The sequence below is a fragment of the Mauremys reevesii genome, linkage group 10, assembly GCF_016161935.1.
Source record: "Mauremys reevesii isolate NIE-2019 linkage group 10, ASM1616193v1, whole genome shotgun sequence".
Lineage (NCBI taxonomy): Eukaryota > Metazoa > Chordata > Testudines > Geoemydidae > Mauremys > Mauremys reevesii.
The window spans coordinates 44,595,142-44,619,139 of record NC_052632.1 but is presented as its reverse complement, the minus strand read 5'-3'; the positions used below and the strand labels follow the sequence as shown (position 1 = coordinate 44,619,139).

The 23,998-nt window shown below is 49.8% G+C and overlaps 1 protein-coding gene across 2 annotated transcripts in view; it reads right to left on the bottom strand.

The window, feature by feature from the left end:
- Nucleotides 1-18,640: 18,640 nt before the first annotated feature.
- CD276 (CD276 molecule) overlaps nucleotides 18,641-23,998 on the bottom strand; it is a 70,247-nt gene continuing 64,889 nt past the window's right edge. For both annotated transcript variants that reach the window (XM_039493229.1, XM_039493230.1), the window contains one exon: nucleotides 18,641-20,210. In XM_039493229.1, coding sequence (XP_039349163.1) covers nucleotides 20,188-20,210 — 23 coding nt within the window. In that variant the 3' untranslated portion in view covers nucleotides 18,641-20,187. The remainder of the gene's footprint in view (nucleotides 20,211-23,998) is intronic.

Genomic DNA, 23,998 nt, shown 5'->3' with positions numbered 1-23,998 from the left:
AGCATAACCATTTCCAGGCCAAAAGTAACTGGTATTTGTTTGGGGGGGGGGGGGGGAAGGGGGGAAAAAAAGATAGGGTCTGATCCTGCTCCCACTGAACTCAACAGCAGATCTCCCCATGGGAGCAGGCCCTTACAGAAAAGAAAACAAAAACAGAACTTATATTGGAAGCCTGCTTGCAACTATGGGATTGCAACTGTAGCTTCATAATTCCAGGGACTTTATTTCTAAATTCTGCAGCAGCAACTATTGTTGGATCAAACCCTGGGGGCTAGAGCCCCTGCTGCTCCCATAGCCTGCAGGAGGCCTTCTCGGTGCTCAGCAACTCTCTGAATTTGGCCTGGCTACACCAAGTGTGAGGACTCTGACATGCAGTTCTGTAGCCACTGTCCTAGGTCATGTCTGTCCATGAAGCTGAGCCAGTGCATTTGGACAATGCCTCTTTCCATTGCTTTCGCAGGAGTTCTCAAGGATAGGTGGCAAGCACTTGAACTCCTTTAAGGATGTATCTGACTAGGGATTTTCAATGGGCCAATAGCAGTGGTATCCACAGAACAAAGACTGACCCATCTGTACCTCCCACTACACCCCACAACAGGTCGCAGCTTGGTGGCCTGTGCAACAGTCTGCCAAGTTCCCCAATCCCTGGCGGGTCAGAGACCCTGTTTCACGGTTATCCTGCTTGCAGTGGCAGCAGGGAGTGCACCAGTCAGTCATGCATTAATTCAGAAATAGAGTCTGTGAACCTCGTGAGTGTGTCTCTCTCCTCATTACAGCAGCAACTTGGCAGCCAGCCTCTAAAAAAAGACCTGTCAGTGGAGGAGAGTGTGCCAGGCTGTGCTAACGGGGAGAGTGCCCTGCTTCAGCACTGAGCAGAGACGTGCCTCTTGTGGTTTCTAATGGGCCAGGCCAATGGATCAGCAAAGACCCAATGCGTGAACCCCACCTCACGTGAAGGTAGCTAGGAGGCTCCTAAATCCTAAGACTTCAGTAGGTCTTTTCCTTACATGAAGAGCAAACCACATGCTTTGAGTCTGACGGGCTGTTATTTTGGATGAAGGAAAATAACAACTACAAGAAAGAACAAAAGCAAAGGTTCCATGAGAGAGCACAGCGTGTGCTCCTTTGTAGCAGGCTACAGCAACCATGACAGCTAAATGGCAGCTGTCTGTGGAGAAAGGCAGAGTTTGTAGCAATATTTAAAGGTGCAACACAAGGAACATTAGAACAGCCATACTGGCTCACAGCAATGATCCATCTAGCCCAGTATGGTGTCTCCATCAGTAGCCAGTACCTGAGCTTCAGGGGGAGTGTATCTAACACAGCAATTTTGGGGAAATCCACCCTGGTCTTCCCCTCCTGGCTTTTGGCTGTCAGAGGTTTAGGGTCACCCTGAGCATGGGTTTACATCCCAGACCATCTTGTCTGATAATCATTGACCATATCTAGTTCTTTTTTTAACCCAGTTATACTTTTGGCCATCACAATATCCCATGGCAATGAGTTCCACAGGTTAATTGTGCATTGTGTGAAAAGATACTTCCTCTTGTTTGTATTAAACCTGCTGCCTATTCATTTCATTGGGTGACCTCTGGTTTTTGTGTTATGGGAAAGGATAAATAAACTTCTCTATTCACTTGTCCATAGCATTCATGATTTTATAACCTCTATCCTATCACACACACCCCAATAGTTTCTTTCCTAAGCTTAACAACCCTAATCTTTTTAGTCTCTCCTCATCTGGCATAGTATGTTCCATACCTTGATCATCTTTGTTGCCCTTCTCTGAACCTTTTCCAGTCCCACTGTATCCTTTCTGAGATGGGGCAACCAGAATAGGACACAGTATCCAAGGTTTGGGTGTACCATGAATTTATATAGTGGCACTATTAAATGTTCAGTCTTATTTTCTAACCCTTTCCCAATGGGTCCTAACATTCTGTTAGCCTTTTTTGACCATTGTTGAGCACTGAGATGAAGTATTCATACTGGCTCCAAGATCTCTTTCCTGGGTGGTAATGGCTAATTTAGACCCCATCATTAGAAATGTGTAGTTGGGATTATTTTTTTCCAGTGTGCATTACTTTGCACTTAACAATGTTGTATTTCATCTGCCATTTTGTTACCCAGTTTTGTGAGACAAAGGAGTTAGCATTTCAAAGTTGCTTACACCACTGCCTTGAGAGTGAGGTGGGTAAGTAATTAGCATTATTGAGCCTGTCAGCGCTGTGTGAGCATTCACGCAGCTATGACTAAATTCCCAAAGTCCACTCCCAACATGCATGCATAGGGCCAGTATAAGAAAGCCCAGGATAGGAGCATCTTTGGTCTCTGCAAAGTCCCATTCAGCACTCTAGAGGGGATGCAGCCAGGCCATTACAGCATCTGGGGATTTTGAATGCACGAATGAACTTGATTTGACCTCCACCAAGAGCCTGTGTGCAGCTGAAGGCCATGCTGTATGTCACTGGGAAGGTTATTTCCCTCCGCTCTCATATGAAGTCTAGGATTGTGACCTGTTCACTCAAGGCTGTGGATAACTGGATGTTGTTGGTTTACCCAGTACTCAAACTTCACTCATGCAGAGACCCTGATTTCTACATGTGTGCTGGAGGCTTCCTCATCCCATTCACCAAACCACACTGTGCCTTTTTCTGGATTAACTGTGGTAAATCATAGCCAAGAAAGCAGCAGGATGATTGACACCTTTTAGCCCACATCAGCCAGTTAAGGAAAGGCTTTGCACTCCATAGGAGAGCCACAGCCACTCGTTGGGTGGGAGGAAGGCGACTGTGAATTGGGATGCCATGATGAAGACACTAGGGGTGTTGAAGTCTAGACAACACAAGAGGGAGTGTGTAGCAAAGTTGCCACTCCAGCACATCCCTTGTGTCTGGACATAGTGATGCAGCAACTCTGCCTCAGTTTCACCACTGTCCTTTCACCTACTCTGGCTATAGGAGTGACTTGGCCCTCCAGCCAGACAACTTGACAGAATCTAGCTCCTTACAGGGTCACAGAGTTCTTTACCGAAGTCCAAGAGAAACAGATAAACAGCCAAACCTTCCCCTGCTCAGCTGGCCACCACCTTGTCACAGGCATGCTTCCACTGCTCCAGGCTGTCCTCCTGCCTAACCACAGACTCCTGTGCCTTGCGCAGCACCATGGCCCAGGGGCTGGCACACTTCCCCCTCACTCAGTGGCTCTAGCTCATGCTACAGCTCCTCAGGGCCCTGTCTCCAGTCAGGCTTCAGCTCAGTCCTGGCAAAGATTTTCTGCTCCTTCCTAGTCTTCTCTCAGGCCCCTTCCCAGCTGGAGAACACTCACAACATCTTCTCCAGCTGATGTTGACCTTGGTCCTCTTTCACCTCTGTCCCCTTCATCTGGCCACACCTTTCCCACCCCCAGGGGCACTCATGTTCCCTTAGCCCTGGGCAGGGTTCACACCATCACAGCGTGCCATAGGGGTTGTGGTACACCCCAGGGGAAACAAACCAGCCCTAGCTTATGCCTGTGTGTCTCTGGAACCCACTGTACAGTGTGCTACAGGCCCCCTCTGTGCCCACAGCACACGGGGCATGAGTCTGTTAGAGCCCCGCCTCGGCACTTTCGCTCATGCTTTTAGCTCTGGAGGGCCCCAGTACAAACCCCAGGGTGTGAGTCAAGATGGCTGCACTCACCAGTGTGTGTATTACATCTCAATGCTGCAGCATAGGTGGTGTCCAATGGCACCATCTCCTCTGCCCCCCTAGCAGGTGCAAAGCACAGATAGCAGACAGTACTAGTCAGAGCTGGGATTGCACCCCTAGCTGAGCCTTTTCTCTCATGACCCCATATGCTTGTGCAGCAGATGGTTGGTGGGTGGAGCTCGTGGTGCTGATCTGATCTCATAAAGGGCATGGGTGGAACGCCGTGAACTACTGTTCACCAGCCCGTGGGATAAGCACAGCAGCAGCCATACAAACACAGGAGCAAGGTTACCATCACAGTCTATGTTCAGCATGCCTTTTTTCAAAAGGCTCTCGGGGGCGTGGATTAGAAAGTGTGTGGAAGCTCTGCTTAGTAACAGCACATAAAGAGCTCTCTGATCTCCACTGGAATCTCTCTCCTTCGCTCCCCCGATTCACCACCTGTTCCTCATACCTAGCTAGCAATAACAGATCAGACTAGCACCATTACATTAATCCAAATTAAACCTGCTGGTTTCCAGGCTGCAAGATGTGTGGCGAGTTGGGTGGGAGGGCACAGAGTTAAATATGAGCAGTGTCTCCACTTTCTTCCCCTCCGTAATTAGGTCAATAGAAGAACCGGGTGACCTTTATTTCTTATTGATGGAGGGAGTCAAGCCTCCATTGATCTGAGCCAGGGGAGCATAGCTCTGGTGCTTTCAGAACTAACCCAGCAAATGAGATGTTTGTTTTGAAGAAATGAGGCTGTTTGGATAAACTCTCAGCCTCACCTGCCCCTCCAGAGTCTGCATCAGAAAAGGCAGAACACACACAAGTGAACTCTACCAGCTGACCTGCAGCCAAGATTCCTGGGGGCTTACCCCTCACTCCGTGCTCATGAATAGCATTAGCCTCTCCGCTGCTATCTCCATAGCAGCCATGGGAACCTGTGCTGGACTCTCCTGCTAAAAGGGGTGGAACTGAATGCAAGAGCTGAGCTGAGCAGTTGCTGTGGGTGTCCCTGCACCAGCTGTGGCACATGCTGCTGACTACCTAATAAATAGCAGGGTCTTCTTTTCCTTGACAGCCCACCCACTCATTCCTCCTGTATCATCCCACCCAAAGAGACACACACCCTAGCCAAATGCCGCCCCCATGGAACAAGCATGTATGGTACCTGTTATTACAGGTGCACACTGCCAATGGTAGTTAGGGAATTGTACTAGTGGGAGTGTTGCATTTGGGTCTAACAGGTCGCATGTTCCTTTTCCCCATCAGTAGATAGAAGGAAATGCGTGCTCCAGACTCACTGAGCTAATGCCACAACTCTCTCCCCCCACTCCTCTGGGTTTGGATCAGATTAGCTGGGCATGCAGTGAAGCCCCTGAATCAGACAGAAAGCCAATGAAGAACTGTGCGGACCCTGGCCTTTCCCTGCAGAAGGCCATCCCCTCTGGCCATGTTTCTGGGCTCCTCTCTATAGCAGTATGGGTCCCTTTGGATCTGTTATTGCCCCTGCACCCCCCACCTCCAGGCCTGCACCCCCCACCTCCAAGCCTGCATCCCATCCTTCCTTGTGAAAAGCAATACTGGGAGCAGAGAGGAATCTGCCTCTGAATTCCCTGACTGTGCAAACCTGGGCGGGATGTCAGGCCAGGGTATGCCCAGGAAGGGCAGATGTTCATTAGAAAGAAATAATGGTGAAAAATTATCCCAATAATGCTGAAAGATGGAGAAAAGTTGTTCTCTTGTGCCAAAGAGGGCAGGACAAGAGGCAATGGGTTCAAACTACAGCATAGCAGATTTAGATTAAATCTCAAGAAAAACTTCCTAGCTGTAAGCACAGTAGGACAATGGAACAGATGCCAAGGGAGGTTGTGGAAGCTCCTACACTGGAAGTTTTCAAAAGGAGACTGGGTAGCCATCTGTCTTGGCAGGTTTGGACACAACAAATCCTGCATCTTGGCAGGGGTTAGACTAGGTAATCTTTGTGGTCCCTTCTATCCCTATGGGTCTATAATATGTTTCCTCAAACAGTTTGTGTTTTGGCAAATGGGCGTTTTTCAATGAAAAAATGTTTCATCTAAAAATTCGCAACCAGCTCCTCTTATTTCTTCTGCATCTGCTATTAATGGCTGAAAGAAAGAACATTCAGCATTGTATAGTTATAGATTACCTTTCCATCCCCTATTATGTCTCAGAGATCACATCACCTGCCAGTGACAGGCAGCCACCTCTGGGGTAGGGGAAGGCAGCAGATGTTTAGCAGTGTGCAATAATGTTAAACAAGTGAGGAGGAAGACTATGACCAATCAAAACTGCAGGGGGACATCAGGGATACTGTTATGATGTTACCCAATGTTGAATTTGCTGTGACAATGGGCCTAACACCCATAGTTCTGGTGGAAAGTGTCAGGGGATCTTTAATGATGAATTCCTGAGACTGTATCTCAGCCAGCAGTCCAGGGATCATAGTCACATGAGCATTAATCCATAACAACTGAGAGCAGGATGTGCACAAACCCAACCCCGCCCTACACAGAGCTGGGTTATCAGTCTGAGAAGCTGGGAGAAGAGCGCCCCCTGCTGAACCACTTCCTACATCCTAGGTTTTCTTCACTGGGCTCCCATCGTGATACTGGCCAGGCCCACCCCCCTGCTTGCTTAGCTCATGAGAGCCAGTGGGATCACTGGCTGGCTGAACATGAGGCATTGGTGAAGCCCAGATCAGAGTGGCCAGCGTTTGCTAGGGGTGTCACACAATCCCTGACCTCTGGAGACATTTGGGAGTGTCTCTGTTTTCTTGCCCTGACTGAAAGAGTTAGCGTCCCTTTCTGGCTTATTTCCCAGTGGAGTCCCTGCCTGCAGCCCCTGCAGCTGCACTGTTAAGAGCAATGAAACCGGCTGCAGCTGGGCAAGTGCTCCACCTGCCAAAGAGCTCTGGGAGGCACAGAGGGGAGGGGAGGCCCCTTGAAGGGCAAGGCAAGATGAGGTTCCTGGTGCCCATGATAGCTGGGAAGTAGGGATAGGGATGAGTGAGTTGGGGTAAAGCTGGTGGGTCCATGGCTACCATTCACTTCTCTCAAGAGAGGTGTGGGGAAGTGACTCTACTGCCACTCCCTGCCCTGAGGCCGAGGGTTCCTTCCCACCCATGCCCCGTTCTACTGGAGCTTTTACCTTTCTGTCACTCAGGCAGTACTGGAGGCAGGACTGTGCCCATAGGAACGGGCATCTCTCTGGGAAGGGGATAGCTGTCCCAGCAGCTGTGGGCTTTCTCTGTCCCCAGCCCAATTTACCCACTAGTTTGAATCCAGGTCCTTATTCCAGAGCAGGGGTGGGCAAACTACGGCCTGCAGGCCAGATCTGGCCCCTCAGGCCTTTGGATCCAGCCCACAGGATTGCTCCCCATGGCACCACATGCCCCTGCACCCTTCCTCTGTCCCAATCCCTTGCCCTGAGCCCCTTCCTGCACACCGCACCCCCTCCCACACCCCAACCCCCTGCCCCGGCCCTGCATACAATTTCCCCACCGAGATGTGGCCCTTGGCCCAAAAAGTTTGCCCACCCCTGTTCCAGAGGCTAATCAGCAACCAGACTGATTGTCAACCTCTCATGGCTGTGATGGCAGCACACATCTGGCTAGCGGGTGCTAGGCCACACCTCACTCCATCCCAGAGCTGGGGCCAGCCTGAACTGGTGCAATTACACCAAGATCTCCTGTCCCCAGGGACTTGCAGGAAAGAGATGGGAACTGATCTGGGCTCATCTCCTGCCTTGACCAGGCCTTTAAAAGAGGGAATGCTGTGGAAACCCCAAGGAAAGGTGTCCTGTTGGAGGCAAGCGCAAGCAGCATGGGTACCAGCAAACCTCCCTTTTCCTGCCTCTCTGAGCCTGACAATTCATGCTAATTGGTGGCTCTGGGCTGTGGCTGTCTGACTTGGTAACCAATAAAGTCATGCCGAGGAAGTCTGTTCAAACCTGCTGCTTGGAACTGGACTAACCTCACCCCTTCCAGACTACTAAACCGCTATCAGATACTACTAACTTTGGTTAGTTACCAGCCAGGGTGGACTTAAACCAGTGACCTACATGTACAAAGATCCTGGAGGCCCCCTTTATTCCATTCCCCAGTTTCCTGAGTCCTCCCCATTCTCCCTTTACCCCAGCCCCCAATCCATTGTGACCCCTGCACTGTACCACTAGAATTATTCACAAAGCAACAGGAAGCAGAGCAATTGCAGACCCACACAGAAGCTACCCACCTGTCTGCCTCAGCCACTGAGCCAAGGGTGGGGAACAGCAGTGGGGCGTTCTGCTGGCTCGATTCCCTCAGCCGTGGAATTGTACCTGGGTTGTAAATTATATTAATGGCACTTCAGAGCCTTTTTAAAATGGGGGAGGTGCACCACAGCTTGAGTCAGGCTATATATCAAGCCCCACAACTGAAATAACCATCCATTCCCTTTTTAATATGACTCTGATACCTGCAGGCTTTAACTTGTCTCACTTTCAGAAATATTTTTCTATTAAAATGCAGAGCCTGGCTTTGTGCCCAGGAAGGATGGCTAAAAATAATACTCTCCCAGCCACAGTATCGGCAGGTAATTGAGAATCGTCTCATCTCTCCAAAGGCTGTCCTACCGCAGCCCCCACCCCCTTTCCTTTCCTCACCCTCCCCAGCTTGACATCCAAGTCAGAGTGCCAGTCTGAGCTCACGGGTGAAGCATGTGCCTGACTCTGCAGTCTCCTGAGCTGGGATTTACAAGCCTCTGCCTCGCAGCTGGCAGGGGTGTGAAAGGCTGCCTGTGTCAGACAGATTCTCCAACAGGGCACACACATAGGTCACGCTGCCATTATGTCAATAATGTCGGGACATGGTTTTGCTGCAGCAGCATGTCACACACAGCTTAGCACACTGTCACTGAGCAGTATGTTACATTGGTTACACAGGCTCTGCAGTAATGTCAGGGCAAGGGGTGCTGGCAGGACTCGGGGTGGCCTCTTTGAAATCAGGGTGTTCTACTCAGGATCTTACACTGCTCCCATCTCCATGGTATCTGAGCACCTCTAGAATTACCGAATGGCTAGTCTGGGACTACTAGGACAGGTGACATTGCTAGGAAATCAGCCCAGGGAGTTTGCCTCATGCCCTAGAGCTGGATGAATAACTGATTTTTCAGCTCAGAGGCAGATTTTTAAAAATGGATCCGTTCAAACCAAATTTGGAATTTTTGGTGAATTGAAAGACCATTTCTGGGTCTGTTCCAGAGTAGGGATTTGAACCCATATCGCTTCTGCCTCCAAGCTAAGTGCCCTAACCACTCAGCTAAAGGTTATTTTGGGGGGGGAAAACACTGGGGTCAGTAGTGGCAGTAGTTCCATCTCCTCCTCCAGCTGTTTCATGAATGGACAAAATTATTCTTGTAAAATTCACCCAGAGTTTCAATGGAAACTGCTTTTTGTTGTTATTGTTGAATAAACTATTTGTCCATAAAATTTTCCCCAGCTCTGCTTATGACACGTTAGATGTCTCAACCAGTAGGTGATTTTCTTGTCACTGCTGTACAGTGTTGTTCTGGTTCTTGTGCCCTCCACTGTTTGCAATATCTACAGCAAATGAGCTATTTTTCCCTTGGGGGATGTTCATGGATTGAGAAATGCTGCATTCATTAGGACTCGGATATTCAATAGAGCTGTCTAAACAGCAAAACTGTGCAAGGCTCTGACTCAAATTGAGAAAATATCCAACAGCCCCAGTGTATCAGCTCCACAAATCTCCACTAATTGGTAATGTGCAAGGACTTTGTTCCCTGCCCTCTAGATGGCCACACATTCTGCCCTCTGGATGGCCATGAATGCCGTGAGCTGGAACTCCATGGTAGCACAATGGAGACGCCTTTGTCAATTAAACACTGGCAAAGCCACAATATCTCCTTGCACTGGCTCTCCACAGTGAGGTGCTAGCAACCCCAGTGGCTAGGGCCCAAGGCAGGGACTCAGGGGACCTGGATTCTACTCCCAGCTCTGCCACTGACCTGCTGTATGACCTGGGCCGGGTCATGCCCCCAAAGTAGAGAATCACATTAAGTCACGTGATGGGTTTCCTCCAGTCTCAGAAAGGGGATGAAAGCCCAGCAGTGGGAGCAATCACTCTGGCAATCAGCACTTAGCAGAGCTGAGAGAGACTTTGGTTCCCAGGGAGAGGGCAGATCCTCATTGACTTGCAGAGAGGTCCTAGCTAAAACAGAAACAGGAGGAGGAGGTAGCAAGAATCTCCTAGAGTACAGTGACTGGAAGAGAGGCTGGGTGTGAGTGGAGGAGAGAGAGAGCCCAGCCTGAGCTGCCTGTAATAAAATCTCCCTTAGGCATGAAAATACGACCTCCTTCGGGAACTGGGTCTAGATGCTGCTGGTCTAGTTATTAAAATAAAGAGATGTTACCAGGCCAGGATCTTGTGCCTGCCTTGGCCACAGGGATTTTCTCTCTGTACCTGATGCTGGCTGATGGATGAGGCTGTCAAGGTATCAGGTGCAGCAGCACTGGCGAGGATGGAAGGCAAGCAAGAGGCTTATCTGGAAGTGGGTTGAGGATGATCCTCCTCACATGCAGCTGGTCCTTACCTTCAGACTCATAGCATGTGCTAAGGAGCATGGTGCTGGAGCTACAGGATGTGTGCGCTGAGCCTGAAAGGCTCCCTGGGCTCAGCTCAGGTTCCACTGCCCTTGGGAAGCTGGAGCACAGGAGCGCTCAAGGCTTCCTGAAGAATCAATACACACATTTTCCTCTCCTCCCATGCATGAATCCATACCTCCCCATTCACTAACCACTTGCCAGTGTCAGCCTTGCCATAGGCTGGAGCTGAGCAAACTTCCAACCCAGAGCTCAGCCATTGCACCTTGATCCTGATCTGCAGCATGCCCTGCTGGGCCAGACCTGACTAATGACAAAACTTGGTCAAAGCATCTTAGACCTGACCCACAGAGTCTGTGGTTCTAGTCTAAAATCGCCACCGGGGGCCTGCAGCACCCTCTTGTCATCCAGCACTAACATTCCCCCTCCCGCATCTAGATCTGCAGCCCTCATGTTCTTCTGGTCCTGGGCCCTGCACAGCTCTCTGAATGCCCCTCAGTCCAGATCTGCAGCCCCTCTCCCCCCCAACCCATTCCCTGCTATTCTTGTCCTGAACCTCTATCTGGCTCTGTCAATGCCTCTTGCATTGCCCCTGCTGGTCTAATCCTGGAGCCGCCTGAGCAATGCTTGCCAATGCCCCTGATCATAAAATGCTGTATGCTGGCATCACTCTACAGATGATTTTCATTATTAGTAGCTTACATACAATTAATAAGAATTCATCATGGTAGTGGTTTGGGGATATGGACAAATATCCATAGGATGAGACTGACCAAGGTCACTACATTGGTGGCCAAACTTTCCTATTTTAAGTCAGCTCCCAAAAGTGCTAGTAAGTTACTGTGACACACTGGACCTCAAAGTAGCAACCTGTAACCCCCATATTCATCATTTGTATATGGTTGTGATATTTCATACAAAGCATGCCTTGTAACGTACCATATGAAAGGCCACCAGCTACTGAAACTTCTTGTTCTGTCAATATATATATATATAGCTACTGTGTATGAAGTTATGAGATTTGCTGTATGGCTGTTATTGAAATATGTTGTGAGTTTAGGAGATGCCCATGGCTAGCTCTCCAGTGACTAAAAGGGAGGTGACCCAGGGAGGTGTTAAATGATCATTGATCAGCAGGGGAATTGTAAAAAAGGGATTTACAATTTTGTAAGAGACAGTTGCACAAGCACCACACAATGGGGATTGCTCATTTCTGATGCAGCAAGGCCCACCTTGCTGCATCAGTATCAGTATCAGAACATGCCTGGGTCAGTATCTTCCCTGGAACATGGATTGAGGGTATAAAATAAAGAACAGTGGCATCATGAGACCACCTCTCCCCTTCCCCACATACACTGAAGGCAACAAGAACACTGGGAAGACAAAGACTTTGAACTGGGAAGATTAGTGCCAGGTTGAGAAGGAAATACAGCCTGTGTATTAAGAATTATAACCTACCTGTAACATCCAGTAGGGTGAGAAAAGCTGTTTGATTCCAATCTTGCTTAGTCTGATAAAGTTCAGAATTTAGACTGTGATTTTACTTTTATTTCTTTTGTAACCAACTTTGTCCTGTATGCTTACACTTACAATCACTTAAAATCTATCTTTAATCAATCAATTTATGTTAATATTTTATCTTAACCAAGTCAGCTTGTCTAAATTGCTTGGGGAATCTGCTTAGATTACAAAGGCTGGTGCAGGTCCACTCTCCTTTGATGAAGTGGAGAACTAATTAATGCTCCTGCATTGTTCAAGAGGAGGTCTTGAGCAGTGTAAGACAGTACATGTCTCAGGTGCAAGGCTAGGGGCTCAGATGGATTTGCTGGTGTTTCCCATTTCTTCTTCACGAGTGTCTTGGACAACATTCATTCAATAGAGCTGGTTGTCTCTCTCCATGCTGGCGGCTGAGTGATGATAGTTCCCAGAGGGGGTTGCTGCTTGTCACTAGCAAAGCATCATGAGAGACAACCCAGACTGGAGAACTAAGGGGGCAGTTTCAGGTTGTACCCCGGAGATCTCATCACAGTCACATCTCTCCAACCCCCTACACCATGGCCCAGACTCCTGTGTTAGAACACATTCACATCGCACTTACTGAGAAGTGGCCTAGCAATGATACAACCTGCCCCACAAACTCATATCTGATTCCTTTGGGTAGATAAATTATGGTCTAATCATAGAATATCAGGGTTGGAAGGGACCTTAGGAGGTCATCTAGCCCAACCCCCTGCTCAAAGCAGGACCAACCCCAACTAAATCATCCCAGCCAGGGCTTTGTCAAGCCTGACCTTAAAAAATCTCTAAGGAAGGAGATTCCACCACCTCCCTAGGTAACCCATTCCAGTGCTTCACCACTCTCTGAGTGAAAAAGGTTTTCCTAATATCCAACCTAAACCTCCCCCACTGCAACTTGAGACCATTACTCTTTGTTCTGTCAATAGTATAAATACCCTTTCCTACTAATGATATTTGGGACCTCCTCCCATCCTGAAATCAGATTAATGGAGTGCTATATTTATGCCTTTGATAAAGGTATGTAAAAGGGTGTCATCAGGAGGAGGGAGAAAACTTGTTCACCTTAGCCTCTAAGGATAGAACAAGAAGCAATGGGCTTAAACTGCAGCAAGGGAGGTTTAGGTTGGACATTAGGAAAGACTGCCTAACTGTCAGGGTGGTTAAACACTGGAATAAATTGCCTAGGAGGTTGTGGAATCTCCATCTCTGGAGATATTTAAGAGTAGGTTAGATAAATGTCTATCAGGCAGGGGCGGCTCCAGGCCCCAGCACACCAAGCGCGTGCTTGGGGCGGCATGCCGCGGGGGGCGCTCTGCCGGTCGCTGGGGGGGGCGGCTCCGGTGGTGGACCTCCTGCAGACGTGCCTGCGGAGGGTCCGCTGGTCCCGTGGCTTCAGTGGAGCATCTGCAGGCACGTCTGCGGGAGGTCCACCTGAGCTGCAGGACCGACGACCGGCAGAGCGCCCCCCCACGGCGTGCCGCCGTGCTTGGGGCGGTGAAATGCCTAGAGCCGCACCTGCTATCAGGGATGGTCTAGACAGTATTTGGTCCTGCCATGAGGGCAGGGTACTGGACTCGATGACCTCTCGAGGTCCCTTCCAGTCCTAGAGTCTATGAATCTATATGGACAGATCAACAGAACGCATACAGGCATTTGGAGGAGGTGCAGTTTCTATTTCATTCTGCCCCATCCACCACAGTTAGACACTGTCTCATGAACTCAACTCAGAAATTCCCAGGGGCTATCTAGGAGCTCCTTAGAAAGTACCTCATTTATTGGAAGACCCCAAATATATCTTGTGCTACACACACAGACTCACCTGCCATTGTCCGGCTGCTTATTACTGTGATGGATTGTGCAAATACCAAGCCAGAACGTAACAGAGTTTAGAAGACAATTAATACATGATAAAAAAATAGGACTCACAGTTCATTCCCAGCAATCATTCCACCCTCCTCCTCCCTCCACTATTCCTTGTCCTTCAGGAGCAATCTGTGCCACAGATTTTAAAAGGTGATAACTCTCATCTTTGGTAACCTCTGGATACAGGAAGCAGAGCTGGTTGGGGGAAAATGGGTTTTGTTTCCATGACAAATTTTGACAAAACTGAAAATGTTTTCACTTTTTTCTTCAAAGTTTTCAGAACCTCCAAAATTTCTGTCCAAACCAACATTTTCAATTTTCAGCAAAATTCTTTCCATTTTCAGCCAATATTTTTCAGCTTTTGATTACCAACATGTGAAAAAAATTCTTTTTCCAGTTTTTTGATAAAAGCCCCAATTATTATCAAAAAATGGACACTGTCATTTTGACCAAAAAAAGCCATTCTTAGGGGAAAAATGTTTTGAATGAACTATTTCAGCCAGCTCTCATAAAGAGAGATGCTTACACCCACCAAGGCAAATTCTGATCTCACCTACACTGCTGTTAAATGGGTGTAACCCTGTTGATTTCAGTGGCATCTCGCTACAGTGGTGTAGATCTGGAGCAACCCCATTGACCTAACTAGTGGGTGAACCTTGTAAACTCCAGAACTGGGGAAGCAGTGGAGATGGACTTTTTGCATGGACTTTTTTGTATAGACCCCAGTGCTTTTAGCAAGTGCACCAAGGCTCCCATGCTGCTTCATGGCCATTGCATGGCAGATATCCTTAAACCATACACTCTCCCCTACCCTCCCATGACCTCAGCACTTGAAAAGTTGGCTTCATGTCCAGAGTACAAACCCTTCGGTGACACATCCCAGCACTTTCCCATGGGCAAGATATCACTACAGGAGAATCTGAGAAAGCGTTTGCAGTCCGGGTACCCAGGGCCTGGTTAGCACTTGTGTGTGCTGCCCCCGAGTATCCCTTGTATGCTGGGACAATGACTGGGGAGAGTGGCTTGAGGTTGAAAGCAGGATGGAAACAACCCCACATGGCTCGAGCCTTGAGTACTGACAGAACTGTGCAATGCAGTAATGCCTAAGACCTCTCTCTACACCCAGCTCCAGAAAGCAGGAAGTGCTTCTCTGGCCTGGCTCCCTCCTTTGCAGGAGCCCCTGCCTCTAATATGGGAACCCCTCACAGCAGGTTTGAACTGAAGTAGTTTTACCCTCTCCAATACCCACTGGAGCTGGAGAGCTGGAGTGCCCCTAACAGCTGGGACGGGGCAGCTGAAGATCCCTGACAATGGATGTTGGTTGAGGCTGCATCTAAAGGGCTGAGAAATCTGCATGCCGTTCACATCTGCCAATGAGTCCTGCCATGGGATGAGGGCAGAGACTCCTCTTGGTCTGGCCAGAGACCTAGATCTGCACCTCTCTCCCTAACTTAGGGCTGACAGAGGACCAGGTTCTCCAGGGTGGGGAAGTCCACAGGTTCTGACAGGGCCCTAGCAGGCAGACAGCTTCTCCTAGAACCCCCAGTAGAGCATAGGAAAATACATCTCCTCCAGCTACTGAGTCACAACTCAGTTCTTTCTATAGCTGGTGATGTTCTCTCCTCGTGCCAATGAGGACTGCTGGGCCTGCATGCCAAACCATACTACAAACTACACCAGGCCCCAGGAACTTTGTCAAAAAGAACCAAGCGTTTATTTTCCCCAAAATGTAAGTGTCAAGGCACAAAATACTCCAGATTCTGGAATTTAAATAATTAAAAAATACCAAACCAGACCTTGATTCTAGCCCAATGGTATCTCGCTGCCTGAGTGGGGCCGGAGATGAGTGCTGAGGATGTAGGAATGCAGCACAGTGGGGCTTGAGTATGAGAAGCAGGGATGGAGGGTGAAGAAGGCAGCCAGGGATCAGAAACTGTGCATAAGGCAGGCTGGCCGGACAATGCTGGCACCTCCCTGACTTTGGTCTGCCCCTTTATGTTTCCGCTGGTGCTGTGAGCACAGCTTAAATGGCTTTGACCCTTTATGGCCCGGAACATTCTGTCTTGGGCCCCTTAACTCAAACATTTAGTGGCCTGCACAGGTCTTTGTTACACACAAAAGCTACATTAAAAGGAAGCTATTTAGATTGCAAAGTCAAGCCATCAAAAGTTAGGAAATGCCAAAATTAAGGCTGCCTTGGCAATCTAAATTCGGTCCCTGGTGCGTATGTGTTATGACACAGCCTTTAATTACACAATCTCATACTGTTTTTCCCATCATGGCACAAGGTGGACGGTGTTCCCTTAATGAGCAGCTAGTCAATATTTTGTTCCGTGTGAAGCCCCACGCCCCACCTACTGCCCACTATTCAAACCCTGCTTTGAGACAGAGTTATTCACTTACCCTGCACTCGTCATTAGAGTAGCGAAGTGAATCCCCCATCCCCAGCACCCTGGAGAGATGAGGAGGTATTATCCACATCTTACAGGTGGACAGCTGAGGCACAGAAAGATTAAGGTAAAAAAGTATCTACTAATTTTGGTGCCCAATAGAAGGCACCTAGGGCCTGATAAGCATTATATAGCACTTTCTGTATTCAATCAGAGCTCTCACCGACCAGCTGCAGCAGGGCATGCTCAGCACTTCCCTTTTCCCCTACCACCACCAAGCTATTCCTATCTCTGTCGTTTCCCCAGCCCTGGCTCCTTGTTCCAGTCCCATTCTCCTGGCCTACCCAGTCACCTCTACGGCTCAGGTTTCTCATCCCAGCCCATCTCCTTGCCCAGCCTGCACTAGTATCCCCCCCACCCCCGCACTCTCCAAATCCCAAACTCTCCCCCGACTCCCAGTCTCACTCACACCCAGCCACAATTCTCCCAATCTTGCCCCAACTCCTCTCCCAGCTCCACATCTGAGCTCCCTCTGCTTCCCATCCCCATAGGCTCCCACTCCTAATCTCCCTCCCAGGGCTGCTCATTTAAATTCAGTCTCCCCTTTCCACCCTTCTGCCCCAATCTCCCCCTCTCTGGCTCCTTGCCCAGTCTCTTTGCCCAAGCAGTCCCAATTCTCCCACAGCCCAGCTCCTTTTCAGCTGTCCCCCTCCCCCTGCTCCCTTTGCCCGTCGCTCACTGGTCCCTAATCCCAGCCTCATTGTCCAGCCAGTGCTAGTCAAACCCCCCCCCCCCCCGACCCACCAACTGGCTCCCAGTCCTGTCCCATTTCTCTCCCTGGTTCCCAGTCCCTCCCCCAGTTGCTAGTCCCAGCCTCCTAGGGTGACCAGACAGCAAATGTGAAAAATCGGGACAGGGGTCGGGGGTAATAGGACCCTATATAAGAAAAAGACCCAAAAAAGCAGGACTGTCCCTATAAAATCGGGACATCTGGTCACCCTACAGCCTCCTTGTCCAGCTGGTCCCAGCATCCCCAGGCTTGCTAGATTCCATGTCACCGATTTACTCCTTCCTCTGCCCCGATCCAGCTTTTGTCCCCTCTGCACTCACATCAGACAGCTTCCTCTGCCAAAGTGCCTGGATCCTGAGAGCACAAGAGAGAGCCTCTCTGCTCTCAGCTCTAGTGCCCAGCCACACCTGGCCTAGAGCAGCAATCACAGGGCAAGTCCAGCTTTGTCCCAGCAGCCCTAGTCTAGCAGCAGCATGCAGAGCTGCTCTTTGGGGATGGCACATGCACAGTCTGGTCAGCGCTAGGAGCTGAGAGAGCCTCGAGCATGCTCAGTGAGGATGGAATCATCAGAGATTTTAGCTGGCAAAACTGAAGTCTCTGGGCACATGCAAACTGCAATTTTAAAATGAAACTTGACCAAATGTGGGCAGATTTTCACCGGGGTGGCAACAGGCACATCCCTGACACAGAGGCCATGCCCCCACCAAATTTCAAGTCCCCATTCCCAAGCACGGGGGTGCTAAAGCTGCTCAAAGAAAAGGGCACCCAAATGATTTTTAACGTGGACTAAACAATGTATTTTCCCTTAGCCTCATTCTCAGAAACAGCCAAGCCATTCTGGCTGAAATCTGCCAAACACATTCAGCCTGAGGCAGACCTCTGGCATGGAAAATCTCCACCCAAATGGCTAAAGCTTGGCAAAGTTATAAAGCAACTGAAAGCAAGGTCTTATATAGGGAGGTGTCAGCAAATCTTAATGATAGGAGGTGCTCCCCCCCCACACACACCTATAATAGCCCCTCAGTTCTTCAGCTGGGTTACATGAGTGCATCCCCAGTGAAGTTAATCGCACCTCCCCCCCTCCATTGACACAGCTGAGAAGCCCAGTGATTCCGATGACCCATGGGTGGGGCTGAGAAGACAGGTGGGCCTCCATGGCCCATTAGATTCTCACAGCCTAGCTTCCTCTTGCCTCTAGCTTTCTGACAGGAAAAGCTTAGGGTCACAGGCAGGTTCCATGCTGCTCAGTCAGGTATTTTCCATTCACCTCAGAGTTGCTGACCCCAAAACACAAACTTTAGAGGCATCAGCTCATGGGAAACCTTGGCTTCAAAATGGCCACCTGATGCCCAGGAAGAGACCGGCCAGTGTGTGAGAGCTACAATCATGGGGGGGGGGGGGGGGGACACCCATTTAACTTCACAGTGCTCCTTGCAGGCAGCTGAGGTGGCGCCGTTGGCCTCACTGGCCCTGGAACCAGGCTGCAGGGGAGGCTTTCCAATGGACAGAGCAGGTAATGGGGATAGCTTTGCTGCAGAAAATTGTGGATTATCCCTCCCAACCAGGGATGCAAAAATGATGAGAGAATTCATCCCTGCCTCCGCTCATGCCCATCCCCTTCTCCAGCAGGGACGCAAGCAGCTTGGGAGTTAGTAGCCAAGGGTCACATCTGACCTGCAAGTTTCCCTCCTCACCCTTGGCTCAAGCAGGCGCAACATCCAGTTACAGATACTTCCTGACTCCTGGGCAGGGGGGTGAGATCTCTGACGTTTCCTCTCCCCCTCCTGCCCCAACAAAATCTTCTGGGCCAAACCCACCCCTGGGGTAACTCCACCAACCTCAATGGAATTAAGCCAGGGACAGATCTGGCTCCAGGGGCTTATGGCAAAAGACACATGCTGATGACAGTGGTACAACGTTAAAGATATCAACAAGATGCCCTCTGGAACTGTGCCTCTGCCATAGCCAGGACCAAGACCAAGACCATGGACCACTTCCACTCAAGTCTATGAGCTCCATCCCCATGGAGCCTCTACAACGGCACTAGGCCATTCTCCATCTCTACAGTCACCTGGACCCACTGTCCATCTCCAAGGAGCTTCAAAGACCTTCTTGGGCCCATTGTTTACCTCCATAGGCCTGCTGCTTGGAGGTTGTTGAACCTTGTCCATGAAGGCATCTTGTGGGGAGGATAGTCCAATGATCAGCAGGCTCCCCTTGGTTGAGTGGAGGAGAGTGGTTGTGGTTGGGCCTCAGGCACCAGGTGCAGGAGAGGAAAAGCAGACAGGAGGGCACAAGGACACTCAGAGCCTCTGCCTTTAGGATCTTCTGAAAGACAGACAACTGGTCCGATCCCTTCCCCTGCCCGCCCCCTTTAGCGGCTGAATTTAGGGTTTGGGAATAAGCTGGAGCCTGATCTGTGGTGAGAGTGGGGGAAGGATGGCTGGGAGTGGGGAAGAGGGACATCCATGGAGCCGTAGGGCCGGCTCTCGTGTTAGTTACATGCTATAAGGGCCAAGACACCAAGAGCTGGTGCTGTATTGGGGCACTGATAACCAAACACCCCCTTAACCATCGATAAAATTGCAGGGGGGGAGGGGAGAGCTCATCACCCACGTCACCTGACTACACACTTGTTTGGCATAGGACAAGAGTCCCCACTGCATCCCTCCTGGTTGCTCAGATCCTGCTGGCTGCACCTCCTGTGCAGGGAGAGTTCAATCTCACAAGGGACCGAGCCTTCCAACCCATCCAGCAGAGCACTTTAGCATGTGCTTAATTTTAAATGCAGGAGTAACCCCACTGATCTCTAAGTTAATCACCTTACAGGAAGGAGCCCTTCACATACTGGGCTCAACTCTCCACTGCCCTGCATCTTGGGCAGTCATTTCCACCGGGGCAGTGTGAGTGCAAATGGTCACCACTGGGAGCACTATGCACCCACTTTGCACTGGTGGAAGTCAGCACCCAAGGTGCAGGACAATGGAGATCAGGCCCCTTTGGGCTGCACGGGCCAGGAAGACAAGAACTCCTGGGAATAAAGTGTATCCATCCCCGTGAGGAAGCAAGCGCTACATAGTGACAAAATCGCATCTACCCTGTATGTGTGTTGGGTGGGGGAGGGGGAAAGATGGTTACGGTGAAGCAAACAGAGCAAACAGGCTGAAGCTGCTGTCCTTCATGGCCAGGGTATGCAGCAATGGTGACACAGGGGATGGGATGTTCAGTGTCTCCTATAGGACATCCCCCAGAAGGCTACAATGGTCCGAGAGGACAGTCTGCTAGTCTGTGGCATGGGGCTTCGTTTGTGTGTCTCTTCCACTTCCTGTCAGTCAATTTCTTGTTCATTGCCTGAAAGTGAAAGAAAAGTGGTGAATAATCAATCCACTGACCTTATGTGGAATGGGGGGATAAGATGAGAGAAACAGAATACAGAGAAAACGAGAATAGCTCCCAGGCGGGTCAAAGGGCACAATCCACACTAGGGGCCTATTGGGTGAATGTTAAGTGATGAGTAGGACTAGTGGGAAATTTTATGTTGAAATTTTTTTGATGCAAAATTGGGATTTCAACATAGTGAAAGTTTTCACATAAAGTGTCTATTTTCCATACAAAAGTTCAAGTTTTCATTTAAAAAAAGTGAACGCCAGAGAACCAAAATATTTTAATTGTGAAATGCCATCATACTCTTTCATGGGAATGGTAGTTTGGATGCCTTGTGTTCCCATTCTCTTCTATGGACCAGGCTTCCCAGCTGGACTTCATCTCCCATGATGCCCCGTGACTACGCTACTGCCATGATGGATCACCTCCCCTCCCCTCATCAGGTAGTTCAACCAGGGATTCCAACCTAGAGAGGAGAATGGGGACATGAGGTACCTGAACTACAATTCCCATGTGCCACTAGGTCAGCATTTCAGAATCCCAGTATTTCGACTTTTGGACAAAACACTTCAGATATTGATTTTTTCCATCAAAAACAAACAAACAAACAGTCCTGTGTGCCAGCCACTAGCCCACACTCCTGCCCCCATCCCAGTTAACAAAAATTATCAAGAAAACCTCGACCAAAATGGCTGATGTTTAAAGTAAAAAATAAATAAATCCATCAATTCACCCATGTCAATAAATGACCATTCAAAGTTACAGCAGCTCAACCAGTGCCCTGGGGTTCATGCTTATATCACTCATGCTCTGCTAAGATTGGCACCAGATGAATTTTTTGTGGAGAAAATGCTTTACGAGTCTCTGTGAGGATACAGACAACTCACTTAGCATTCCCAGCCAGGAGCTGGGCCCCGCAGGCATGGGAAGGGACTGAGGTAGGTTTTAGTTACTGTAAGGCGCACGCATTGAAGGGCATGGAACTGTTGCATTGACCATGATACGGGGAGTGAAGTGGGATCTAGTGCAGTGGTATGCATCCTATCGCATCCTATCCCATCCATGGCCCCTCTTCCATAGCAGGAGCCCCTTAGGAGCTCCCTCCCATCCCTATGGGACTCTCTTCCATTGAGCAATCTGGAAAGGATCAGGTGGCTTGCTGCATTGTGACCCCCAGAGAGAAGATCCCAGAGCCTAGCGGATAGAGCAGGAGACTCACAAGAGATATTCACTGCTGTGTTGGGAGACCCTGTAACTTCACCCATCTGAAAAATGGAGATATTCACACTTTCCTTCCATGTGTGTAAGGATACTTCCTCAATTCCCCTTTCCAATGCTCTCTGGGACCCTCAGGAGAGAAGAGTTCAGGGAGCGCAGAGTATTTCTATCATACCTTGGCACACTGTGGATCCAGAGCTCATGCTGCAGGGCCATAAGCTTTTCCTCCAGCACTCTCATCAAGCCAGGTGATGTGCCAAGGGGCTTGTCTGACCAGCACGGTGCTTTTACTGCATCAAAATCCACACATCTCCTGCCATAGAGGGACCACCACAGAGGCCAGCACAGAGAGCAGGGTTGTGCACCTCCTGCAAAATGCCAGGCATTTCCAAGTGCTTTATGGAGCATTAGACACTGGCACTGCAGTGACTGCACTGGCAAAGGCAGCAGCTATTGTGTGGCCAGTCCACTGTGAGGGCCTGTTTACACTGCAGGCATGGACAGTACTCCTGAATGTGAACAACTCCCACCTGGGAGCAAGTGCCTCATGCATAGGAGATGCAGCCTTTTGTAATGAGGCTGTGGGTTCAAACCCCACGTGACCTGGCAGCTCCCACAAGCTGTTCTCCTGTGGCAGCTTTGCAGCAGCCTGCACGAAACATGTTGGAGTCTCAGGATAGTTCTCAGTAACCTGGTTCCCACATCACAACTGGTGCCAGTGACTCCCCGCTGGCAGCCTGGGCTGGGGGCATCATGGAGGCCAAGTTCCTCTCTTCATGCTAGAGGTGAACCTGCCTGGACAGGTGAGCATGGAGCAGCCTGCACCACTGCTGTCCAGCCTGGGCCTGCTGCTGCCTTCCGACTTTAGGCCTGATCTCCCTCCTCACCACTGGATTCATTTACAAAGTGAAAATTCTTAACAATCTCAAAGTGGTCACAGGCCTGCTCCTGGGAGATGCTCAGCTCCTGGCACACCCCTCGATGTCAATGTGGGTTCCACATGCTCAGCATCTCTCCAGATCAAGCCCTACAGGCCTGAAATGTGGATAATCTGGAGGCTGTTGCGCAGAGCTTCGGTTTTACATGGTCATTTTAGATTCCCTCCATCCTATAACCCCAGACCAGTATGCCCAGGCTAACACAGGGTGGGTCTTTCTACCTCTCTAGTGGCTAGTCCCCATACACAGGCCGATGAGCCTTTTACTCCTGGCCCTGACAGCTCTGCTCCTTTCATTCAGGCAGTAGCAACACATGCTTTTTCAATCCAGCCACCCAGAGTCCGATCCCTGTGGACAGCCCCAGCAGGGTGGTGTTATGCTATGCTACACTACGTTCTGCAGTCCCTGCCCATAACCTTCCCCTCCATACACTGGAATCTCATGCTTGGAAGCAGCAGATGCTTCCAGAGACACAAAACCAGGAAGCAATGAAATGATGGACCAGTTCTGCTCACACTGGTGAATGAACTGAAGTCGCTGAAGCTGCACTGAGTAAGTGAGAGCAGAATCAGACCCGGTATTTACAGCCTCTGATGAAGGCTGGAGTTTCTTAATACAGGACAGAGAGACAAACCTCAGAGCTCCACTCTGGAAGTGGACACATTGACATCCATGGGATTAATAGTGTGGGGACCTTTCTGGCATAACCGTAACACCCGAGGTCATCTCTGCTCTGAAGGGGCTTGCAGAAGCCTAGGGTGATCTTCCCTTAGGTCTCTGGCCAGCCCACAAGTTTCACAGTTTGCATGGGATGCAGGGCTCCTAGGCAGGCCCTTGCTTTACTTGAGCTGATGAGGGGTGGTTGGCATGTATCAGCTGACTTCCCATGCAGCTGGAGAGCAACCCCCATCACTGTTCTTGGCTAGCAGCAAATTCTGCCCAACTGTTACGCTAGTCTGCATCCAAGCAAAGCACCTTGCTCTAATGGGTGGCTTTTTGTTGGAATGATTTACAACCAGCAGCAGCTTAAAATATGGCTTGGCACAAGGTGGCTTGTGCCCAGTGTCCTGAGTGAGCAGCTTTCTGGCCTAGTTCAGTCAGCAGGCTGGCACCGGCAGGCTGCCAGCTGTGACAGCAGCCCTGCAGCACCCAGGCACTGCTCAGAAGGTAGAACAGACTTCTCTTCTTGTCATGGCTGTTAGTGGGTTTGCGACTGGGTTTGTTGGGGGATTTTCATCCCTTGCGCTCATGCTGGAATCCCCTAATTAGCTCTCTCTGTATGGCAAACAAGCACAGTCCCTAAACAAGCACAGACACATGTCCATGGACTAACTGCTGTGCCCAGCTAACAAAGGCTGGACTCCTAATAACTGTGCATGGCACGTGCTCGAAGGCCCACCAGGCCTGAGAATGGGAAGGCTGGTGACCAGCTCCCACACCTTCTCGGTTAGAGCTGGTTTTCTGGACTATAGCAACACTGCATTCTCCCATTGCTGCTGCAGGCTATGGAACTTAAAGGGATTTACAAACCTAGATGAATATAGCCCCATGGGAGGTGCTATCATTGTCTAATTACATATGGGCAAACCAAGGCACAAC